Genomic DNA, 23,638 nt, shown 5'->3' with positions numbered 1-23,638 from the left:
GAGGGTCTCCTCTGGACCCTCTCCAACAGCTCTCTGCCTTCCTTGTACTGAGGGCCCTAGACCTGGAGGCAGTACTCCAGATGGGGAGTATGCGCCGCCTCAGCTTCTACAGGTGGGTGTTTGGGGGGGGGGCAATAAGGAGGGGACTGGGCTTAAAGGAGCTGGGGGCCGCATGCAGCTCTGCTTTGGCCCCGTGGGGCTTCTGTGTCACTCAGAACCTCTGCTTGGTGGCAGGAGGTGCTGTGTCCCCCCCCAGTGGTTCAGCCACAACCTCCCCAGTCCCTCTTTGTGACCCCCAGAGTCACACCCTCCTCTGTGGTCCCCCTCCCATCTGACTATTGGAGCCCCCTCCTCCCTACAGTTCCCCCATTCTGATCCCTGCAGTCCTCCTCTACCCCCCAGCTCACTGCCCCCCTCAGTTCCCCCCTCATCCCCATTCTGACCCCCAGAGTCCCTTTCCTCCTTCCCTTCCCCCGTCCCACCCCTCCTATTCCGCCATTCTGATCCTCGTCCCCCCCCGACGTCCCCTCTCAATCCCCCATCCAGAATTACAGAATCACGCAGTCACCGAGGTTGAAATCACCAATAGCTCTCACTAATCCATGTCCCTCAACACAACATCTCAATGTTCCTTGAACACCTCCAGGGGTGGTGACTCCACCACTGCCAGAGCAGCCCATTGCAGCGACCAACCACTCTGTTAGAGCAGTAATATTTCCTAACATCCAGCCTGAATCTCCCGTGGTGCAACTTGAGGCCATTCCCTCTCATCCTATCACTGTTACATGAGAGAAGAGACCAACCCCCAGCTCACCATAGCCTCCCTCAGGAGTTACAGAGAGCCATGAGGTCTCCCTGAGACACTTCTTGCAGTGAGGGGCCCAGAACTGAGCACAGCACTTGAGCTGCAGCCTCACCAGAGCTGAGTGCAGAGGGACAATCACTTCCCTGCACTGCTGGCAGCACCGTTTCTGATACGGTCAGGATGCCGTTGGTCTTCTTGGCCACCTGGGCACACTGCTGGCTCGTGTTCAGCTGAGTGTCAACCAATAACCTCAGGTCCGTTTTCTCTACACTGACTTCCAGCTGCTCTGCCCCACACCCATGGCGGTGCCTGGGGTTGTTGTGGCCAAAGTGCATCTCCAGTTGACCAGGAAGGCTGATAGATGATGGAAAGCAGCTTGGCTTTTCACCTCCACCAGCTCTCCCAGCACTCTTGGATGAATCTCATCTGGCCCTGCGGGCTTGTGGCAGTCCAGGTGGAACAGTAGGACTCTGTTTCCTCCTGAATTGTGGGGGAGTTTATTCCGTTCCCCATCTGAGACTTCCAGGTCAGAGAGCAGAGAACCTAAGAGCTTTTTTTTCACCCTTGGCACTTCACATCCCTTGTGCACTGCAGTCTTCCCTTCCCTGAAGCTGCTCTCCCCATGAATTGTTGGCAGGGGTCTAAAGCCACCAGTCCTGCGGTTAGGATTTTGTGAAAGGGGTGCACCATTTGGCGTTGGGGTGCAACTTTGTGTTAAAGGAGTTAAATCTCTGGGCCTTGGGTTCAGGCTTTTGCTAAAGGGGTGCAGCCTTTTGTTCTTGGGGTTATGCTGCTTGGCAGCATTTGGCCTTGGGCTCCTGCTTTTAGTTTTCATTTCTCCTGTTTTGCATCTCTATGCCTCTCCAGGACTCCCTAGCAGAGACACTTTTTCTTTGCTGCAGCCTTCATGGACAAACTCCACTGAGCACAAGAGATCCGTGCAGACGCAGCAGCAGACGTCTGTGCGCAGAGGGACACTGCTCATCCCATTTCTCCTCCTAGCTATGTCTCGTCCCACTCAGTGTGTCTTGAGGAGGTGAATCTCTGTCCATCTCCTGAGTCGCGTCTCCCCTGGTCAGCAAAGGGTCACTACTGCAATGGAGTCATCCAAACTCAGAGGAATAATACACATCCATTTTTTGAGAGCTTTCTTAACAGTCAGCAACAACCAATTGGAGGTAACACTGGCCAATGGGCTAATTGCAATGAGTAAGCGGTAGAGGTAAACAATTGTAGGCAATGGCTGCTGCAAAGAGTCAAATAAGAGATGGCAAAGAGAAAAGGCAGGAAATGGGGAAAGAGGGACAGACAGACAGCAAAGCACTCGTAGATCCAGCCACGTCCCGGTGTCAGGTGTGGATCTTCAGTCTGATGGGTTGTCGCAGGTGGTGCTGTTCAGCTGGCAACGACTCACGACGACAGTAGAAACTTACTGATAAGTCCAAAGCGGTGGCACTCGGCCACCTGCCTGCACTGCCCACAGCTGTGCCTGTGCGCCTCTGGGGGGCAGGAGCACAGGAGAGGCCCCTTCCGTGGGGACAGACCCCTCTCCCCACGCCCCACCGCGCAGCCCCGAGCTGGGAAGGGTTACTGAGCAGGGCGGTCAGATGGGCAGCAGCCCATCACAGACCACATGCAGGGTACTGCTTGTAAAGTACACCAGGGAAGCGAACATTGCCCGGGGCAGCACTCGAGGCAGGAGCCGATAGAAGAGCTCCTGGTCATAGTGCTGGGCGTACAGTACTGCAGAGCCCAGCACGACAACGAGTAGCAGCTGGAGGCAGACCAGGATGAGGCAGATCGTCCTGTGGGGCAAAAGGGATGAGGCGTCCCCACCCCACGGCAGCACAGCCCCCACAGTGCCAAAGGGGCCGTTTGGGAGCCCCGCCGGCTGCAGTGGGGGGCCAGGCCATCAGCCCACTGCCGGGAGCCCGGCTGCTGGTGGCTGGGCATGGGGCAATGAGGGGACACTCACTGTATCCAGAAGGCGAGCCCCCGTCTCCTCGCCCGCTCCTTCTTCCCCTGTAGGTGAACACGGGGCAGAGAAGGTGGTCAGGCCCTGCTGCACAGCCGGGGCTCATGCATGACAGTGGGAGCCCGGCAGCTCGGCAGCACAGCCCCAGTGCTGCAGGGAGCCCTGTCCCCAGGGACACCCTTGTTGGACTTATTGGTATGATTTGCATTTCTCCTTTGCCTACTGGCAAGCATGCCCACTTCAGGGCACATCTCACCCCACTGTCAGTCCCTGTAAGAAACACTATGGCAAATCCGTCTGCACTAAACACAGTCCTTCCTTCCAACGAGCAACAAAGAAACCATTCTGTCCTGGCTCCTGACCCTTGTCCCTGCCTCCACCTGCCTTCAGAGTACAGCCATCTTCGCTTGCGGAGGGAAAAGGAAAGCAAAAGGGAAAAGGGACAATGGGGACTCTTCCTTCCAAGACCCTTGGCTCTGACAGACTACATTCCTTGGAGCTTTGGGATCTCGAGTTCCTCATTTTCCAATGTCACGCTCTCTTCTGGTGGCACACAGAGCACACCAAAGCCCAGGATTTGGCAGCATTTGAAAGGCACAGTCATCTTCTCTTGAGGAGGGTAAGCAACAGTGATAATTCAGACTGGCTTATCCTGGCAGTGTTTGTGGCCACTAAGAGAAATCCCTGCATTCCAGAAAACAGAGACTAAAAGTGGCAGACAGAGGAGTGCCTAACAAAGATGTAAAGACAATTTCAGCTGCGGTTGGTACTGATGGGTACAACCAACCACACAAGGCTGAGCACGCTCTCCTGTCTCTATTCCAATTCTAGAAATACCCAGCAGAGCTCCATGTTCTCTTGCTTTCATTTACTTCCATGAGCCACTTTAAAATGCACGTCGCTATAGGCTGCCTCAAGCTCTAGGGCCTAAAGCCACAGCCTGAGAGGCTTACACCAGCCCAGGGCTTAAAGCCACAGCCCGAGAGGCCAGCACCAGCCTAGGGCTTATAGCCACAGCTTGAAAGGCAGACAGGCTGGCATCGTCCCCGAGGCCTAAAGCCACAGCTGGAAAGGCTCGGACCAGCCACAACCCCAGTCCCAAAGCCACAAACCCCAGCCCAAGAGGCTGGCTGACATCAGATCCAGTGTCAAAACATCCCATGCAGTGTTAGCTATGGTGAGGGGAATTGCCCTCTGCGCTAGGAAGTGGATTGAATGCCAAGAGCTGTGTCTGAGGAACAGCCACAATCAGATCGAGAGCTTGTGGGTCAAATCAAGGATCGGTCCGGTAAAGGGCACCTAGTGGCTGGGGTCTGCTACAGGCCACCTGATCAGGAGGAGGCTGTTGACGAGACCTTCTTGCTTCAGCTGCAGGTGTTGTGCTCACAGGCTCTTGTCCTGATGGGGGATTTCAGCCACCCAGATACCTGCTGGGAGAGTGGCACAGCGGGTGGCAGACAACCCAGGAGATTCCTGGAGTCTGTCAAGGATAACCTCCTGGTCCAGGAAATAGATGGACCAACCTGAGGTGAAGCCTTACCAGACCTGGTGCTCACCAATGCAGAGGAGAGCGTTAGAGAGGCTAAGACTGGAGGCAGCCTGGGCTGTGCTGACATGCCTTGGTGGAGTTTGTGATCTTGAAGAATGCAGGCCTGGCAAAAAGTGGAGCAGGACTCTCAACTTCAGGAGAGCAAACTTCTGGCTGCATGGTTTCCTCTTGTGCTTTACTGTCACCTTCCGTTGTGCCCACCATTGATCTGCAATGGTAAGTAAGTAAGTAAGTAAGGCCTGAGTGGCCAAATGTTGGTTCGTGCGGTCCATGATGGTGCTGCACATGGCCTGGTGAGTATTTTGCAACCTGCCCCTGTGTCTTCCTGCCCACTCTGTAGCTGTGGAACTGACAACCTCAATCTTTCTCCCAGCTCATTACCTGACCCAACTCTGGTCTCTGATGGAAAAAGAGATCACAGCATTTAACGGGAGCTTCTCTTATCTGTTTGTGATTCTAGATGACTACACCGGTTCTTTTAAGCCAGTGTTCTGGTCAGACACAGCTTTTGTTCCTGAGGTGGAACGCAGAGGTAAATCACTGCCAGGACAGAGCCTTTCAGGCTCCCCCTACCGTTCTCTTTTCCTCCCCCCTCCGTCTCCTTTCAGTTCTCTTCCCCTCCCGTCTCCAGACAGTTCCACACACGGATTGCTGTGTATCAGCACGGTGCCACTGCAGGCACCCGGCACCTATGGGTGAGACGCTGCTGTGTGGAAGGGAGAGGAGGGTGCCGTGGAGCGATCCCTCGTTGTTCCCATCTGGAGATGGATATGGACGTGTCTGACACGAGCTGCTCTGTCCCGTTTGTTTACAGATGCGAGTGGAGATGAATGGGATGCAGAATCCCAGCCGGCTCCCCGGACGGAAGCTCTAGCAGATGGCATGGGTATGTCATGGCTTTTTACTTCCTTTGTGAGCTGCCACCTCACAGCCCTAATGTCAGCCAGGCACACCTGCAGGAGTGAGAGCACAGAGCTGCACGTGCGTGCCCTGTCCCTGCACCATCCCTGGTACCATCTGTTCCTCAGATGGCACTGTGCCGTCACGCAGTGACACAGACTGTGGTGTATGATGGAAAGCTCTCATGGTTCTTTGCTTGCAGAAGTGCCTCCAGAGCAGAGCTGCTTCCCGTGCCGGACCCCCGCTGGTATCCCAGGGGTGGGTAGTTTGTCTGGGTGGACTTCACCAAACAGAGTGCTACGTTCAGTAGCTGGCTCATCTGGTACATCCTGTTCAGGTCCTGTGGGACAGAGAGGGAAGTTGGTAAGACAAAGATATTTTCAGAGGTTTTCTCACATTCTACAGACAGTCACGATGGAGAATGCAGCTCCTGGTGGGTACATTTCTGTCTGTTTACCAGAGGGCTTGGAAACCAACATTCTATACATGTGGAAAACACTGATGTCTTCTGAGAAGTAGTGCCCCCTGAAGATAACATCTTCCTGATGAGAGCAGATATTTACGGTTCCACTCTGCTTCCTTCTTTCTAAAGAGATCAACGGACAGCCTGTGGCTGAGGTTGTGTGTCAGGAGGGCAGCAGCTGCACGCTGCTCTTCTCCCATGAGGACACAGAGGACGTTCAAGCGGCTGGTGCTCCACTTCAAGGTAAAGGCCGTGCACAGAGCTCTGTGGCTGGCGGTTAGAGGTTGCTTCCCTCCCACCGGCTTCCCAAGGACTTAGGAACTTTGTCCTTTGGGAACAAAGCCGCCTGAACCACACTCAGCAGACGGCGAGAAGCAGCAGCAATCTTCCTCCCACAGTCCCTGCATCCCAGGGAAGCGTTGTTCCAGGAAGCCACGGAAATGAAACACAACATTTCATGGCAGTGTCAGAGCTCTGATGAGACTGCCAGTCAGGCACGAGGCGTAGCACTGACCACCATTGTTCCTTCAGGTTGCGGGTGCTGAAGAACACGCAGCTCATGAAGAACATGCAGAAGCGCACAGCGTCCCTGTGGAAGATGTCTCCATGTTCTCCTCCAAAGGCACTCTGCTTTGTTTGCTTTGTTTGTTGCTGTGCTCCTTGTAAGGATTCTGTACTGCATTTGCATCCAGCAGCAGAGGCAGAAACACCAGTGAGCTGCTCCACCACCTCCATCCCACCACGCTCTTTATTCCAGCGCCACTCTGTGTGGTGCTGGGAGGAAGGAGAGTGGGAGGCTCTCCCGTGCCCTCAGCAGTTCCTCTCTCTGCAGGCACCTCATGGAATCTGCCAAAGCCCAGTGTGCTGCCCGCAAGGGTTCATGGCATCTGGACAGCGAGCCGGCCCCAGACAAAGCAGAGAACAGGTGGGCTCGGCCCCAGCGGCCTCCACATGTGTTAAGAAATCCAGCCTAGGTGCCGCGGAGCCCCAGCACATCCTCCCCCTCAGACCAGAGAGCACCCCAGCTCCGCTGTCCCCAGTGCAGCCCCTGTGGCCCCCCAGCCCAGCCTACATCCCCCTGGCCACACAGAAGAGATCGAGTCGCCCCAAGCCCCGCTGGGCACTGTGACCATCCCTGCTCCCATCCTCCACCGGATGGCAGCCATCCCCCTGGCGCAGGGTGCGGGGACCATGTCCCACACCTGGACAACCACTGCTGCCGCCAGCTGAGGCTTTCCAGATTGCTCATGCAATAGTGAATAAAAGAGCTATTTCTTAACTCTGCTGGCTGTGTCACATTCTGCTTAATTCTCCCAGAATACACTTACATTGGCTTCTCTTCAGAGCAAGAAGTTTCCACGCTACACCTGCGCAGTGCAAAGTCATAGCAACCTCGTAGGTATTTGAGATCATGGAGCAGATCTTCCCAGATGATGTGTTAAGGCAGCTGAGAGATGAAGAAGTGATCCGGGACAGCCAGCATGGCTGCACCAAGGGCAGATCGTGCCTGATCCACCTGGTGCCTTCTGTGATGCAGTGTCAGCACTGATGGACAACAGGAGGGCAACTGATGTCATCTCCCTGGACTTGTGCAAGGCCCTTGCTGTGGTCCCGCACCACTTCCTTCTCTCTAAGTTGCAGTGCTTAACCACCCCTCTCTGTATAGACGTTTTTCCTGATACCCAACCTAAACTCTCATGGCACAACTTGAGGCCATTCCCCTCGTCCTGTCAGCGGTGAGAAGAGACCAGCCCCCAGGACCCGACACTCAGCCCTATTGAAACTCATACAGTTTGCCTCAGCCAACTGACCAATCTGTCCAGGTCCCTCTGCAGTGCCTTTCTCCCCTCCAGCAGATCAACACTCCCTCCCAGCTTGGTGTCATCTGCAAACCTACTGAGGATGAACTCAATCCCCTCATCAAGATTATTGATAAAGACGTTAAATACGAGTGGTCCCAGCACTGAGCCGTGGGGGACACCACTCGTGACTGGCCGCCAGCTGGGTTCAGCTCCATTGACCACAACTCTTTGGGCCCGGCCATCCAGACAGTGTTTCACCCAGCAGAGCATACGCCCATCCAAACCATGGGCAGCCAGCTTCTCCACGAGGATGCTGTGGGGGACAGTGTCACAGGCCTTACTGAAGTCCAGGTAGACCAAATCAACAGCCTCACCTTCATCCACTAAGCGGGTCACCTTGTCAGAGAATGACATCACGTTTGTCAAGCGGGATTTACCATTCGTATGATCTCAGGAGGCTTTAACCCAACTGCTGAAAGGATATGGAAAGGACACGTGAGTATGTCATCCCTGTGTCACGGTACATCATAAGCCCCGTGCATGTTCTACGTTTCTTACGCCCTCCATCATTCACACAGCCGTACACGGGGCTCTGGGGAGCCGACGTTTCCGTTGTTGTTGGGGGTCCTGCTGCCACCTTGAGGTACTGGGCCGAACTGCCACCGTCTGTGTGAAACATGAGGAAGAAATACAATTCTGAACCCACAGCACCTCAAAGTCCCTTCGAGGCACCCCGACCACAGCCCCCGCTGCCCCTTACAAACCTCAGGAGTGCCAGCAGCACCTCGTGCCTTAGGATGCCCGGTGCATTTCGCGAGGATGCGCTCATCTCCTGCATCGTGATCATTGGCAAAAATGTCCAACGGCGCTGACCAGAGCTGGGGGCTCAGCGCTGGCACGCAGGGAAACCTGCTGTGCTGCAGCGTGAGCCTCCGGTACTGCTGCTGGGCACCGCCAGGCGCAGCCTGGCTCCGTCCTCTCCGCACCTCCCTGCGGGGACTGATGGCTGTGCCCGGGATCCCCCGAGCCTCCTCTTCTGCAGGCTGAGCCACCCTAGCTCTGCCAGAATCCCACCCCAGCCATTTCCCACGCGGTGCTGAGGAGGGGAGGGGATGCGGGGGAAGGAAAGGCGCTGGTGGGTGCAGTCCTACGACACGGCCATTTGAGCTGCTCTGTCCTCACCCAGCGGTGGGCAGCGGGATGGGGGGGTCTTTGGAGCTGCAGATACGACTGCACACAGAAGCGCTGAAAAACGAACGCTAAACATTTAATCGTTGAACACACAGAGCAGTAAACAGAGGAATGACCGCGTTCCCAACCAGCTCCCATCCTGACAATCATCCCCCCTCGCGGCTTCCCTCCTCGGGGCCAACTCGAAGCTGCTCCACGTCGGCTTCACGCAGCTCCGGGAGCTGCGCGCGGGAACAGACGGACAGATGGAAAACGGCACCTGGGGACTGCAGCTGCGGGGCAGCAGCCGAAGGCTCTCGCTGACTCCGTGCCGGGCTCGAACGCGCCTCGACCCGCGCGATCGCTCCCTCTCTTTCGGGGCTGCCCGGCTCAGCCAGGAGCCGCTCGCGGTCAGCCGCCGCTTCTCGCAGCCCGGCGGCGCAACGACGGCGGACGGCTCGGTTCCGACGGGGGACGGACGGGGGCCGGCGGCGGTGCCCCCGCGCCGCCTTCCCCCGACCGCCCGGCGTCCCCGAGGCACGGGGCGGGCGGCGACGGCGGGGACCCGGGGCGGCGGAGCGCCGCGTTCCCCGCACGGAGCCCCGCGGCCGCGGCCGCCATTGGCGGAGAGCTCGCGCTCGGCCCCGCCTCCTTCGCTCCCCCATTGGTCGGTCCGCCGGATGGGGCGGGCGCTCCGCGCGGGGTCCTTTCCGTCCGCGGTCGCGCCATCATTGCGTCATCACCGCGCGCGTCCCGCCCAGCCCCGGCTCAGCTGCCCGCGGCGCAGCTCCGCTTCCAGGGCTCCGGGGCGGCCGGGCCCCGGCTGCGGCTGCGGGAGGAGGAGGGCGGAGACGTGGGGGACCGCAGCGAGGCCGCGCCCGCGCCCGCGCCGTCACGCCCTGCCCCGCTCCGTGCGGGCCTTGCTGGAGAGCGGCAAGCACGGGCTGGCGGCTGCCCGGGCGCAGGGGGGGGAGCGGGGCGTCCGGGCGGGCGGCGGGGCCCGGCGATGGCGTGGGGAACCCGCTGGATACGGGCGGCTCCGGGGCACCTTGGCGTCCCGCTGCAGGCGGCGGTCGCGGCAGTTCGGGTAGTTCAGCCCCACGCGGATCGCCTTCTCGGGCTCCTCGATGGGCGCCGACGGCCGCGCTCCCGCCCGGGGCAAACGGTGCCGGCCCGAGGCCGGCGCTGTGCGGGGCGGGGCTGAGCGCGGGGCGATCAGCTTCTGCTGCTGCTGCTCGGCCGGCTTCTCGGCCGCTGGCTCGCGTTCAGCCGAGCGTTGGCCTGCAGCTCCGGATCCTTTTCCTCCACGCGGCCTTCCGGCCGCTCTGCCCCAAGCCCGCAGCGATGCCTGGGGTCGTTGTGACCAAAGTGCGGGACCCGGCGTGTGGTGGTGTTGAACCTCGTGCCGTTGGCATCAGCCGTCGATCGGCCTGACCGGAGCCCTCTGCAGGGTCTTGGAATCCTTAGGCAGATTATAGGAGGATGCCGTAGCTGAGGGACGATGGGAGGCAGGGAGGGGAGCATCCTGCCGTGCCACCGGCAGCCCGGGGACCACGTGCTGTGGGTGCCGGCACAGAGCTCCTCCATCCGTCAGCACGGGAGCTGCGGTTCTGGCTGCAGCGGCAGGAACTCAGCGCAGCCCTGCAGAGAGCGGTCCGGCAGCACGAGAAGATGACGGCCATGGAGTGCGAGAGCCTCAGCAGCGTCTGCAGCCCGCGAGGAGCTGAGCTGGGCTGGGGAGAGGAAGCTGTGGGAGTCCTGGGGAGGGACGCAGAATAGCAGCGTGAGTGGCAGGATCAGCTGCTTCCTCCTGACACCGTTTCCTTTGAGAAGCCAGTGCAGAAGCCAGTCCGCATTGTCACATCTGTGGGGTTGCACAGAACGCACAGGCAGGGGGTAACTTTAGGTTGGATATCAGGACAAAATTCTTTATAGGAAGGGTTGTTGAGCACTGGAATGGGCTCCCTGGGGAGGTGGTTGAGTCACCATCCCCGAACATGTTTAAAAACCATTTGGATGTGGTGCTCCAGGACATGATTTAGAGGAGGGTTGTTAGAGTTGGGGTACTTTGGTCAGGTCGTGGTTGGACTCGATGCTCTTGAAGTTCTTTTCCAACGTGAGCGATTCTGTGATTCTGCAGGGAAACAGTGTGTTGGATTGCTGTTTGTTGCAGAGCACCAGCACAGGGCAGGACTGGGGACTAGGAAGATCACAGAAGATCACAGAAGCACCAAGGTTAGAGAAGACCTACAAGATCATCCAGTCCAACCGTCCCACCTATCACCAGTAGTTCTCACTAAACCATATCCCTCAACACGAAATCCAAACATTCCTTGTACACCTCCAGGGTCGGTGACTCCACCACCTCCATGGGCAGCCCATTCCACTGCCTGACCACTCTTTGAGAGAAGTAGTATTTCCTAACGTCCAGTGTAAATCTCCCCTGGTGCAGCTTGAAGCCATTCCCTCTAGTTCTGTCACCAGTTACATGAGAGAAGAGGCTAACCCCCAGCTCAGTACAACCTCACTTCAGGTAGTTATAGAGAGCAATAAGGTCTGCCCTGGGCCTCCTCTTCTCCACACTAGCTGCTAATGGATTGCTCCATTAATGCAAAATTGCTGTAATTAAGAGCAAGTAAATGCTCCTGCACAAGACTGGGCACTGAGACCTTTGTGTCTGTCGGTGATTCTCCAGCACGTTCTGTGCACGTGGCTGCTTTGCTTTGTAGGGCCTGGGAACAGCCAACAGCACTCTGATCAGAGTGATGGTGTCCGGCTCCGAAAAAGGATCTTTTTAGATCTGCTCTTCTTACCTGTATCCTCTCTTCTGTTCTGCCCTCTTTCTTCTCCCCTCTTGTTCATCACTCTTCTTCCCCCTTACAAGCTCCTCTCTTCCCTTTTTCCTTTGTTCTGCTCAATCTTTTCTCTCCTCCTCTCCTCTCCTCTCCTCTCCTCTCCTCTCCTCTCCTCTCCTCTCCTCTCCTCTCCTCTCCTCTCCTCTCCTCTCCTCTCCTCTCCTCTCCTCTCCTCTCCTCTCCTCTCCTCTCCTCTTTGTTGGCAAGAGGGCTTCGAGTTCCCTTGCTGGTGCAGAGAGAGAGGCTCAGACTCCCTTGCTGGTGCAGAAGGAACGATGAAGGACCTTTACTGAAGATGCTTACAACCTTTTATACCCGTGCAACAGCAACTTACGTGTAGGAAGCAGGAGCGTCATGTGTGTTTACGTCTGGCTCAAGTTACTGCTAAGCTTCTTTACTCATTAGCAAGATAATGACTTTATCCCACATTTCCCCCTTCGCTATTAAGAGAAAAAGAAGCACGGTTCAAAAACAATCCTAAAAGTAGCTAAACTAAAATTAATACACTGAACAAGGATGGGTTCTTTAGAGTACAAACAGCAGTCCATATTAACCAGTTCCAACGATTCCAATTCTTATGATTCCTTGGTGACACAGTTGACAAAGTGAGTCTTGTTGCTGTGAGTCCAAACCACTGATGAAAGTGCTGTGGTCATGTTACAGCAGATGATGAGACGGATGGCCAGACCCCCCAGATTCACATGAGCACCCACTGGACACCCCAGGACTCCTCTGGGACATCCCCAGACCCTTCTGGATGACTTCAGGACCACTCAGACCCACATGAGAACTCCCTGGACCCTATCAGACCCTGCTGGGACATTTCCAGATCAGCCCAGGGACTCCTCAGAGCTCTTGGGCCCACAGTGGGAACTTCCAGATCCTTCCATGGTGCCACAGGACCAACCTGGGGACTCCCTGGACACCCCAAGGTCCCTCTGGGATATCTCCAGACTCTTCTGGTTGAGTCCAGAAGAGCCCCCTGGAGCCCCCAAACCTCTCTAGGATGTCTCATGCAGATCCTTCTGCATGATTCCAAGGGGGGGTAAGAGGGGATAAAGGAGGGTGTGGGTGGGGTGAGAAAGGGGTCAGTGGGGCTTTTTTGGGCTGGAAAGGGGGGTTGTGTGGAATCTAGGGGGGGAAGGTGTGAGTGAGTGGGACTGCTGTGGGGTGGAAAGAGGATCTGGTGATGCAGGGAGAGGTGGAATGGGGAAACTGGGGAGTTGTGGGGAGCTTCTATAGTAAAGGAAGTCTAGGGGCAGAGAATGGGGGTTGGGGGGGAAGGACGGAGGTTCTGACACAGTGCCTGTTCAACAGCTCCCCTCTGTGTCCCTTCCCAGGGAGAAACCACACTTTGGGCCTGAATGACACTGGGCACACAGCTTCCTTCTTAGCTTGATGTCAAGACACCTTGCTGACACAGATCTTCTGTAAGAGGCACAAGGTTAGTTTGGAAATCCGTGAGCTTCTCTAAGGTCATGCGTTACATCAAAGATCTAAAGGTAATCACAGAATCATAGAATAGCCTGGGTTGAAAAGGACCACAATGACCATCTAGTTTCAACCCCCTGCTATGTGCAGGGACACCGTCCACCAGACCAGGCTGCCCTGAGCCACGTCCAGCCTGGCCTCGAATGCCCCAGAGGATGGGGCATCCATGTCCTCTATGGGCTACCTTTTAAAATGCCTCACCATCATCTGAATGCAAAACTTCCCCCTGATATCTAAACTAAATCTCCCCTGTCTCAGTTTAAAACCATTCCCCATTATCCTGTCATTATCCACCCTCGTAAACATCTGTTCCCCCTCCAGTTTATACGTTTCCTTCAAGTCCTGGGAGGTCTCCCGGAGCCTTCTCTTCTCCAAGCTGAACAAGCCCCGGTCCCTCGTTGCACCAAGAATGCCTCGGCGGCTGCATTTCCCTCGTCCCCCACCAGGGGGCGCTGCTCCCCATCCAGCTCAGCACGCACCCTGCGCTCACTTCCAGGGGGCGTTCTCAGCAGCGTGCGCCCTTTGCACCGGGCAGCCCGGGCTGCGCTTTACTGACGTGCTGCTCGGCCGCGTTCACAACGTGTGCTCCAGTCAGCCCGCAGGCTGTCAGCTTTTCAGCGTCTATTACACAGCCCAGTGCCGGAGCTGGTGTGCGCTAAAGGCACCTGCAGCTGCCGGGACAGCCTGAAGAAAAGCCTCGGGAGGGGTTTGCACGACCCCAGGTGAGCCGTCAGCCCGGCGCTAAGCGCACAGAAGGGAACGCTGGAAGGGCCGCTAGAGGCAGATGTTGCCTGCTGGGTCCCCGAAGGGAAACTGCGGGCTGCCGGGGAGAGAGAGGGGAATGGAAATTCCCCCGTTGGAGGCTTCCCATTCAGACACTCCAAAGGAGGCATCGGGGAGTTGAAAGCTGCCATCAATCCATGCGTGCAGAGCTGTGGAGCGGGATCATCTCGTGTCTGCCGTGGCCCAGAGGGAGAAACGCACTCCCAGCTGGGCTGTGTTACACAGAGCCAACCGGGCAGCAGAGCACGCTGAGCTCCTCTGCTCATTTCCTCACTGTCCCAGCTCCAACCCCTTCCCGTGCCTCTCGGAGCCCAAGCCGGGCTGCAACACGCCTGGGAACCGCTGCTCCCCTCGTTGCAGCCCGTCTGGCCCAGCAAACCTGCCGTGCTGGGCAGGAGCTGGAGCCGGGACCAGGCTCCCGCCTGGGCTACAGCAGTGCCGGTTCTGCCCCGCCCGGTGCCGCTCCCCGCTGCCCTCCCGCCGCACAGGTCACACATCCCCACGTTGCTGTCCTGGCGCAGGTGCCAGAAGAGGCAATCTCCAGCTGCCCTGCTCTCAAGGGCAGCATCTCCCTGCAGCTCGCTCACTTCCTCACTGAGCGCTGCCCATGGCACTGTTATAGATTCCTGTGACAAAACCAAAGTTTGATAAAGGAATAGCTTTATTTAATTAAGCAAGGCGGTAAAGTGAGCAAAACAGCGCTGGACGGCCGAGGAGAGCGTACACTCCACCAGGGTCGCGATTTGAACAAAGGATTGGCTCTGTACTTACACAGTTCTCATCTCCTGCATACATTCCAGCCATTCTTGCATTGATATAATTCTTATCTCCTGCATATGTTCCAGCGGCCACAGAGGTTGTTGCTTAGAAGAAAAAGGGGGAGATGGCAAGGAATGAAAGGCAGGGTGAGGTCAGCTGTACAAAATCCTTTGCAGGAAAACAAAGACGTGAAGAGCATTTGCCCTGATACTGCTGCAAGTCCAGCTTTTACTGCGGAGGTGACAGGCATCTGTGCTGTTGTTTATCTGCAGTGAGGAATGTCATGCTGCCTTTTTTTAAACACCCATTTACTCTTTCACAAAAGAACATCAACTTCTGATACTCGTTCTGCAAACTGGGGAAGAGTAACCTGCAGAATGCTGACTGCTGCAGAGGACAAGTTGGAAGACAGCTGCTCCTAAGAAACATACAGACAGATTAACTTTATTATGTTACAATACAGAGCTCTTACTTTATGGAACAGGCAAATCAGAATGTGTAATAAAAACCTGGAGCTGTATACCAATAATTTAAGGGCACTGTATCTGTTGGAACGTCCCTTGAGAATCTGAAGGAATTCTGGACCTCTGACTTATAAAACCAGTTATTTGCCAGCCAGTAAGAAGATGAATTTTTTGCGGTTCAACTGAAGCTTCCTATTTAGCATACACTTACTTACCAGGTTCAGATAATAAAAAAAAACAAACATCTAAGGATCTAGTCCTGTGTTCCTGTTAGCACTTCGTGCCTGCAACTACCACAAGAGGTCAGGAAATGAAGCAGGCACAGGATGAAGGTCTCTCTGGAGAAAATCAGACAAGCAAAGGAACTTCAAAAGCACATTTCACTTTTAAGAAGGAGAACAGAGATACCTAGGCTGTTATGCTACTGCAGAAAAGCAAAAACAGGCTGAGAAGCATCGATGCAAGCACACCAAGTCCCACAGATTCCCTACCTTGTCTGGTGCCACATAACAACATCGGTCCGTTAAAGCAATCGGGGGCCAGACGTGTTTGCTGAACAAAGAGCACGCAAATCCCAAGGCTGGGATTCACCCATCAGCTCAATTCTGAGGCTCCTCTCTTCAGCTTCTCTCATCAGCCACCGCTCACAGCCTCAGCAGCCGCTCTCGCCGTTCCCGCAGGCACACGGGAGGTCTCGGTGCCACCTGGGAAGGAAGCAGACGTCGGAAAGACATCCTAAAGCTCTGTGCATCGCTCACCGCCACAGCGTGCGGGCATCCGCCGGCCCCGCTCACCCCGCTGCCGCCGATCCCGGCCCTGCGGCGCCGTCCCGTACGTGAGCGGCACCGACCCCGGGAGCCCCCGGACCCCACCGAGACCCGACCGCACGGCACAGCCAGGAGGAGCGGACAAACCCGGCCGGTCGCCCGGCACCGCGCCGCCACCACGGCCCGCCGCCCGCCACGTGACCGCGCGACCCGGCCGTCACCCGGGCAGGGCGGCCGCGGGGTGAAGCTGGCGGCCGCCATTTTGAGAAAGGGCACGGCGAGCCCCGAGCGGCGGGGAGGCGCTGAAGAGCGGGTGAAGCCGTCGAGGAGCCACGTTGGCTGTGGGAATGCGGCCGGCCGGAGCTTCCGGCGTTCTAACGCTTCGAATTCGGTAATTGGTAAATGCTTCGTTTGCGTGTGTTGCGCACGTACAGTTAGGTCGAGAGTCCTCGGCGCTGAGGGGTGCGGTGTTCCTGTAATAAAGAAAAATGCAGCGAAGGCAAAGCGGCGGCAAGCGTATTTCTCAACTCGGGCAGCGGCACGTCGCGCTGCTGGCAGGCGCTGCTTCGGCTCGGGCGGTGCCGTTCCGCGTGGCACAGACGGGGCGAGAGAAGACTCACAGGTGCCGCTGCACGAAATCGTAGCTCGGTTCGGTACCGCCGCGCCGTCGTTGGACAAAGGGCTCCGTGCTGCGAGTGCTGCGGCAGCTCGGGCGCACCGAGCGTCAGCTGGGCATTGCACGCAGCCTGCGGAGCGCACGTGGGCAGGTGGGGATCGGCTGATAAACGGCGCGGGGCTGCAAGCCGGCAGGGAGATGGCTTACGCTGGAACCAGGCAACGGGCGTCGGGGTAAAATCAAGGTCTGAAGAACGTTTGGGTCCTTTTGGAGTTCTGTACGGCAGACCCGACCGATTTCAGTTGAAAGGGAAGCTCTGAGTCAACGAAGGGAGAATTACTGACGTCCTACCGGGATGTGATGCTGGAGGCGGAGCAGCCCGTGGCCTCGCTGGGTTTTTCTCTTTGAGGAAAGCCCCGCAGTCACTGCTGGCACACAGGTGTCAGCCTGGAGGAGGTGGATCAGCTCCCTGCAAACAGCCCTTGTGCTGCTGCTCTGCGTGGTGCCAGCAGCTCCAGCACCCAGACGGTGTGCAGGTCACTCCTTTAGAACTTTGTACTTTTCATTTCCCATACACCTTGTTGAAGCCTTGGTAAACAAAGCATCCTAAAGGGAACATTGAAGAAAATGTCCCTGCATCATTTTCAGAGACATAAAAGGCGTGCTGGGCTCCAAAGGAAGTCGGTATGTGTTGGGCCAGCGTCACTCAGAACGAAAACAGGGACACGCTGACATGCACCAGTGGGCTCCTGCTTGATGTTTTGTAAATAGGGTCGAAAAGAAACTGCAAAATGAGCACTTGCAGCTTTCATAGACCCTCCCCTCCAAAATCAACACATTCTGCACAGCCAGAGGTGCCTTCCCAGTCTTCTGTCTTTTGGCAGTTTACTTTGTTTTTTCTTCAGCTGAGTGTCTTTCTCCATTAGTTTTACCTTGGTCAGACAACTTGATCAAATCCAGGTCTCCTCTGCGATACTTGAAATATGCTTTTACTGTCGAGGAGACAACAGACTTTTGGGCTTAATAAGAATATGGGAAATGTGGCTACCAGAATCTTTCTGAGAAGCCAAGGATGCTCTACAAGAACATACATCTGAGTGTTTGACTGCTGCTGCTAGGTCCTGACGTTGACGAGCCGTACAGAATAACTTAAATCTGTCCCCCTACTCCTGTCTTCTTTCTAAAATCACTTGCATCAATGCTTCTACATACTTGAGCTATCTTGCAGTATGACACTATGCATGATTTATTGGTCCTTACAGGCATCTTAGAAGATAAATAGCAATTAGCAGACTTAAAGAAAGCTCTTGGTATTCATTAACGTTGACACTGAGTAACATAAGTCTTGCTCTTAATGTGAAGTATTCTGACAGCTGCTTTCCTGCTTATTTCTTCTGCACAGTGTCTATAGGTTAATCAGCAAAGACTGCACGGGCCCTGCAGCTATTGCCTAGTTCTCTGCCTGCATTGCTGATTTGTGGCTTTGGGATGAGAAATTAACTGCAACATGTTTGTGCCCAGCTCTGGAAGCTACAGCTTTCCTTGAGTAACTGCTAAGACCGTGAGTGTACCTGCTTTAGTGGAAACAGAGTTGCACCAGGAAGAAAGTTTCCTCTGCATGTTAGATGAGTAAGTGTGAAGAGCACAAGCATTATTCCACTGTTTGCACTAAATTTGTTCCATTTGCTTTGATGCCCCAATCTTCCAATGAAATTTGCAGTCACTGCAGTTACTGCCACTGGTGGAGTGTAGATAGCTGCTTTTACAGAATATCTGCTGCTTCCCAATTTTTGCAATCGTCGCTCTTTTTTGGATAGCACAGTTGCTGTAAGTGCAGCTTTTGTTCCTTCCTACTGGAAGGCAGTTTTTGTGTCAGCAGGATGCAGGGGTTAGCTTGGCTGAACAGGAACAGCCCACAGCAGGCTGAGCTCTGCCAGGGGTAGACCAACATGCAAAGCACCCAGGCCAAACAATGATCCAGGCTTTAGAATGGAGCATATCACCTTGGCGAGCTGTTTAATGATTGAGGCATTCAAGTCATCTGCTTCCCCACAAGCAGAAGGGTCAGGGAATGTCACAGAGAATCAGCTAAGCTTGGGAATACTGCTCTGGCAAGGCAGCCCCTCTGAGCACAGCATCTCAACCTGGACCAGCCTTCAAGAGGGGACAGCATTCCCCAGCCTGCTTTAAGCCATCCCAAGTTAGTCTAGTTGGATGACAGCTGGATGTCTGTGTACCATTTGGCCCAAAGCCTGGGTACTCAGGTACAGCTGACAAACACATGAGGCTGTGCACACATTACCCAGGAGCTGTGACGTTAAAGGGATAAGTAGTAGGAATGGATCCAACCAGGATGTTGATGTGAGGGGATGATACAATTCCCTCCCACACCTCTTATCGCATGAGAATGGCCGTATAAATACTTGCTCTGTAAGCAGTGGCAAAGAAGGATAGCTCTTAGAGCAGACTCCTTGTGCTCACCTGCACTGCCCTGCACTGAGAGTCTTCAGAGATTCTAGCAGCTGGCACTGAGAGCTACTTTGGTAGAAGTTTAAAAAGTTTGTCTCCAAAACCAAGCACAGGCTGTAAGCAGGCCAAGAGGAAGGCACAGCCAGATTCAGTTCTCTGTGTCCACCTGCACACTGGGTTGTAGCAGCTGCAGTCGTGTGCAGCTTTTCCTGTTGCTGGCTGCTCAGAGTGACCAAACCCAGACCTCATAAGAAGAAAACTGTCACTATCATGACAATATTTTGCATGCAGATGAAGCTTGATACAAGTGTGGCAGTGAAGGTTTCTGACTGACCTGTCCTCAGTTTTTAGGCGTTTTGTTTGCTTGCTTAAGTACAGTAAGCTGCTCTCAATTATAGTATGTCCTTTGCCGTAAACATACCTGTGACAAAGTGGTAGTTTTGACATCATCTTCCAGTGGCTGGGATAGCCAAGTCTTAGAAAAATACAGCACCTCCCCCAGAGCTGCGATGCCCATGCTGCTGCTTGCTGATCCTCCTTCTGTGGTTAAGGACTCTGTTCTTAATTGTGGCCCAAGTCCCTGTGGGTTTCTTCTCCTCCCACAAAGCTGCTCACACTGCAGGAGGCACAGGCACGGACACGAGGCCACAGCAGCTCTCTCGTTGTGTCAGACAGCAGAGACATTGAAGTGGAAGAAGGCCCTGCAGCTTTACAGGGGAAATTCCACACAGTCATTGACTTTCCATCCGAAAGATGAAGAGGAGTTTCTTTTGCAGCACCTATCATAATTGTTTGGGTGTTTTTTTTTCCATTGTTACTAATGCAGAACTTGCTGAAACTAAGTTACTTTAACCACGTGTGAAGCAAACTTCCACTGAGGATTCAACTAACTTATAACTGCCTGATGGGCTCAGTTTAGCCACACAGTGGCACCGTTCTTTTCCTGTTGGGCAGGTCACGAGGTGTACAGAGCCATCTGATGTCTATGCTTGCCAGTGCTACCTGCACCTGGAAACATCGGGGTTTTCCAGATTTCAGGACCACGTGCCTGAAATAAATTCTGGTTCTCCTCTAAGCAGAGCTGTTGGACTGACTTGCTATTTGCTAAGACTGGGAAGAGGCAGGGCTGCTGCAGCCCCAGCCCCACCTGACAGGGGTCTCTGTAGGGACGGGCTGCTGGCTTTGTCCTGGGCACTGCAGTGCTCTGTGACCAGAAATTACCACCAGGAGCTGTTCTACCGACTGTGCCCACACTTTGCTGGTATATGTGGCTGAGAAGCCCCTGCACGTGGCCAGCCAGGAGCTGCTGCCCTTCTGACCACCTCACTCAGTAACTGCTCTCTGCTTGGCTGCACATGGTGGAAGCTGTTACTCAACAAATAATATAAATATAAGAAATAAACACTAAACAGGGCTTATCGTCACAAGGTAGCCAGACAAGAGGAGTGAGAAAATGCATAAGCATTGGGCATGTAAGTTGTGTCTGTTTCCTTGGAGGCAGAAACATTCATGCTCTCCTAGTTTACTTGAGTGCAATTTTACTTAAGATCCTCTCAAGTCCTTCTGAGCTTGTTTGAGCCTTCAAGGGCATGCACAGTCGAGCCATGAGTATTTCTTTACTTGGAGAGCTGCCACATTTCAGTGGGAAGGTTACAGCTGCCCCTCTTCAGCTGAGAGAGCCCAGAGCTTTGTATTTGGTCCGTGGCATTCCCTGGCCCACCGCCAGACCCTACAGGTCACTCAGGGAAAAGGAGGCCCCACATGTGCTGGAAGCTCTCCTCACCTGTGTCTGATCACACTTGTGCCTGCAGGCCCTGCTGGTGAATCAGCAGAAGAGAACCATGTCTACGAGCCTGAAGGGGATGCTGGAGGTAAGTCACCAGGCTTCATTTCCTTGGTATTGGATCATATTTGGCTGGGATAGTTCAGCAAGGGTTCCACTTTTCACCGGCCAGCAGGTTCTTCTTGAGAAGCGTGGATGGTCGTTGTTTTTTGGGTGCTCCATGCTGTCAGCGTTGTGTTGCCTTCATCCCTGTATCTCTGAGGTCTCCCAGCAAGAAAATTTCAAGGGACTGAATGTTCTTCCATGAGGTCCCTGAGCACTGTTCCCCACGGCCTGGAGAAAGTATTTGGAAAGCTGTGGAATACCAGCCAGCAGGTCACCTGGCTGCTCTGCAGCTTTGCAACTTTCCCCCGTCGTTAGCTGAGCCCCTTCCTTCACTGCAGCTCACTAAGGAAGAGAGAGATGGGCACATGCAATTGGGAATGTTTCTCCTCTGTCCTTGCTTACAGCTCTGTCTCCAGGCAGTGGCTTACCAAAGCCTAGGTTTAATGCAGTTCATGCAGTTGAGTTTAGAGCTGGGGTGAGCTCCAAGAGGGCATTCCTCTGGGCAGTTCCACACAGGGTTAGTTATGTATGACGGTGGTGCCCCTGCAGGCACCCAGGAACTGTTTTTGAGGTGTGGAAGGGAGAGAATAGTGTCATGGAGAAATTCCTGGCTTTAATTGCATCTTGTGTCATTCTGCCTGGAAGGATGTTTAATGGGAGTTGCTCTGTCCTGCGTTTGTTTGCAGATGTGACTGGAGCAGGTGATCCAGGATCCGCTCTGAGCTCTGGGACCAAAACTCTGGTGGATGGCATGGGTAAGTCATGGCTTTGTAATTCCTGCGAGAGCTTTCATTGCCCATTTCAGTGCCATTTCATGGCACGATTCCCCCTAATGCTCTCCTTTTCAGTGATGCTGTAGCGTATGAGTGAAACTTTTTGTGGGTCTTTGGTTGCAGAAGTGCTCCTGTGGATGTCTTTGCCTGGTCATTCATTTCCTCCCATGCTGGAGCCCAGCTGGAATCCCAGCGGTGAGCAGTTTGTCTTTACTGACTTCGCTGACTCACCGCTGGTCTCCAAAACTTCATGCACCTGATATTTGACTTCGTACATTCTGTACAAGTCTGGAAAGAGGAAAGGATGAACCCAAACGAGGAAGAAACTCCCAGGCTCATCCCATCTCCTAAAGGAACTGCTGAAGGAAATGGAGAAGGCAGCACATGGTAGGTATATTTTAGTGTGTTCACCATGAGACATCGGAAGCTGAGGTCTGACGTTCATGTGTGGACAAGCTGTAGCCTGCACAGCAGGAAGGGATCACTCAGAGCCGTGCTGCGGTGGTGTTCCATGTAATGCCTTGCAGACACCCAAGTATTTGACAGCCTGTACGACCTCATCACCGACTACTGGCAGACGCCACTGAGGTACAGCGGACTTGAGATAAGGCTGACAGAGCCGTGCCTCGGTCCAACACTCACAACAACACAGACTGGGTGCCACGGAACGGCACCAGAGCGACGAGCCCAGCTCCAGTGACATCTACTTCAGGGCAGGAGGGAAGATCCAGCACTGTCAAACATGGCAAGAGGGTCACGTTTCATAAGGCACTTGACCGAGCGCACATTGTTCAAGTTCATCACCCACAATAAAAGTGTTTTTTTGTTCTGCACTAACAACGGAGTCCGTGTCTAATTGGCACAGTTAAACCTTCCTCTTATTTGTCTTCCTCAACCTGTATGAGGACCTTTGGACAGGATTTCGAAAGGGCATCGAGGGACTTTACCAGTATTCCATGGTTGTAGGTGGCACCACCTCATCATCCTTAGGAAAATCTGGAGCTCCTCAGCTGTTTGAGGTTCCAGAGTCTGGCTGTTTCCTTTCTTGCTGTTTCCTCAGGCTCGGGATCCCACAGCAATTCCTTAGCGCAAATGGGTTACTTGTGGCTGTGCCACTTGGGCTTTCTGTGGAGAAACTCGATAGCCATTAAGTCTGAGAAAGTTTAGTAAGCTAATTGTCCATGTTATGCATTACCTCCTTTGTTTTGGTAGCTATCAGGTCATGCATGTCTTTGAATTTGAGAGAGTACTCTTTAATCCGAACCAGCTGAGCTCCCTGCTTTATTCTGAATCCTTTTGGTGCTGCCCTACCTGGGGATTCTACTATCCACAGCCAGGATAAACTTCATCCCTTACTTCGTCTGTGTTCTGGTCCCAGCAGGGATAATGATTAATGCTAAACCAACTGCCTTTATTAACTGCTCTTTTTTACCTCCAATTCCAGTTTTCCTTTAAACTTTATTTCAGTTTACAGTTGTTTTAGTAAATCATGCCCTAGTAAAGGTTTTGATGAATTTGGCATGTACAAAAATTTGTGTGTGCCTACCTGTTTACCTAGACTAGATTGTAAACGTTTAACAAAGTAGACCTCCAAAGTAAACTTTTGCCAGTAGTTTCCCTTCTGGTTACAAATTCATCACTTACTGGAGTAAGAACACCAAATTTTGCTTCAGCGTTTACTACAAATTCCACACCTTGCTGTAATTCCTTCCTTAGCTTAATTTTCTCCACCCGTAACTCTTATTGCATCTGTTACCAAATCCAGCGCTGCTTTTCGCACCAACTGCTTTTCTGTTCAATGAGGGCAGAACCCTCCTGGACCCTGCCGGCCCCCCTCTCAGCTCTTCCTGAGGAGAGCTCTGGGACCTGGAGCCCTGCTCTCAGCTCCTTCGTCCGAAGGCTTCCCGTGCTAACGCCGGGATATCAAGTTTCCTAGAGCTCTGCAGATCACGTCTCTTCTCGCTTCCAATGTTTTGTTTTTGTCCCCATTCGCAACTAACGCTTTGTTTACGTTCTGATTACAAGCGGGGGGCGGAGCAGTGCCCCCCGGGGATGTGTTCTCCTGCCGGCACTTATCTTCTTTGGCTAGAGCAGATCACAAACTTCAAT

At 54.3% G+C, this 23,638-nt stretch overlaps 2 protein-coding genes and 1 long non-coding RNA gene across 15 annotated transcripts; 1 reads left to right on the top strand and 2 right to left on the bottom strand.

Moving 5' to 3' along the window:
* Positions 1-498: 498 nt before the first annotated feature.
* Positions 499-9,193, bottom strand: LOC116241372 (uncharacterized). 8 transcript variants are annotated; one of them, XR_016464870.1, is made up of 6 exons: positions 8,259-9,193; positions 8,079-8,160; positions 7,869-7,966; positions 4,321-5,569; positions 2,781-4,210; positions 499-2,610 (listed from the first exon to the last, which is right to left on the bottom strand). XR_016464870.1 is itself a non-coding variant. In XM_090136757.1 (6 exons), exons 4-6 carry the CDS (start codon positions 4,394-4,396, stop codon positions 2,409-2,411), a joined length of 309 nt encoding a protein of 102 aa, XP_089992883.1. In that variant the 5' UTR covers positions 4,397-5,569; positions 7,869-7,966; positions 8,079-8,160; positions 8,259-9,193; the 3' UTR covers positions 499-2,408. The 8 variants fall into 8 exon arrangements, 1 of the variants encoding a protein (XP_089992883.1); XR_016464874.1 differs by having other exon boundaries at positions 2,781-2,827; XR_016464871.1 differs by having other exon boundaries at positions 4,337-5,569.
* Positions 9,194-11,679: 2,486 nt separating this feature from the next.
* LOC149918351 (uncharacterized) lies at positions 11,680-22,477 on the top strand. 6 transcript variants are annotated; one of them, XM_090136756.1, is made up of 7 exons: positions 11,687-12,564; positions 12,860-12,963; positions 17,802-18,028; positions 20,680-20,739; positions 21,443-21,511; positions 21,653-21,724; positions 21,817-22,456. In XM_090136756.1, exons 3-7 carry the CDS (start codon positions 18,025-18,027, stop codon positions 21,918-21,920), a joined length of 309 nt encoding a protein of 102 aa, XP_089992882.1. In that variant the 5' UTR covers positions 11,687-12,564; positions 12,860-12,963; positions 17,802-18,024; the 3' UTR covers positions 21,921-22,456. The 6 variants fall into 6 exon arrangements, 4 of the variants coding, with proteins under 4 accessions (XP_089992882.1, XP_089992880.1, XP_089992879.1 ...); XM_090136753.1 differs by lacking the exons at positions 11,687-12,564; positions 12,860-12,963; positions 17,802-18,028 and adding an exon at positions 19,665-20,340 and having other exon boundaries at positions 21,817-21,916; positions 22,057-22,477; XR_016464868.1 differs by lacking the exon at positions 17,802-18,028 and having other exon boundaries at positions 11,680-12,564; positions 21,653-22,464.
* Positions 14,437-15,964, bottom strand: LOC149918352 (uncharacterized). Its single transcript, XR_016464878.1, has 3 exons — positions 15,811-15,964; positions 15,508-15,720; positions 14,437-14,970 (listed from the first exon to the last, which is right to left on the bottom strand). It is a non-coding gene; the product is annotated as an uncharacterized LOC149918352 (long non-coding RNA).
* Positions 22,478-23,638: the final 1,161 nt, after the last annotated feature.

The sequence above is a fragment of the Phasianus colchicus genome, chromosome 3 (genome assembly GCF_987193195.1).
Source record: "Phasianus colchicus chromosome 3, bPhaCol1.hap1.1, whole genome shotgun sequence".
In the NCBI taxonomy this organism is placed as follows: Eukaryota; Metazoa; Chordata; class Aves; order Galliformes; family Phasianidae; genus Phasianus; species Phasianus colchicus.
Note: the sequence above shows the minus strand (reverse complement) of the source record. Positions and strands in the feature narration are given on the sequence as shown.

Excerpts from the sequence above, each read along its gene's own strand:
- LOC149918351 (XM_090136752.1), top strand. Across the intron at positions 21,512-21,652 it reads AACTCTGGTGGATGGCATGG|AAGTGCTCCTGTGGATGTCT; the intron begins GTAAGTCATGGC and ends CTTTGGTTGCAG. Across the intron at positions 21,725-21,816 it reads GCCCAGCTGGAATCCCAGCG|TCTGGAAAGAGGAAAGGATG; the intron begins GTGAGCAGTTTG and ends ATTCTGTACAAG.
- LOC116241372 (XM_090136757.1), bottom strand. The coding sequence starts at position 4,396 with ATGTCAGCACAGCCCAGGCTGCCTCCAGTCTTAGCCTCTCTAACGCTC. Across the intron at positions 2,828-4,336 it reads TAACGCTCTCCTCTGCATTG|GGGAAGAAGGAGCGGGCGAG; the intron begins GTGAGCACCAGG and ends GTTCACCTACAG. Across the intron at positions 2,611-2,780 it reads GGGCTCGCCTTCTGGATACA|GACGATCTGCCTCATCCTGG; the intron begins GTGAGTGTCCCC and ends TTTGCCCCACAG.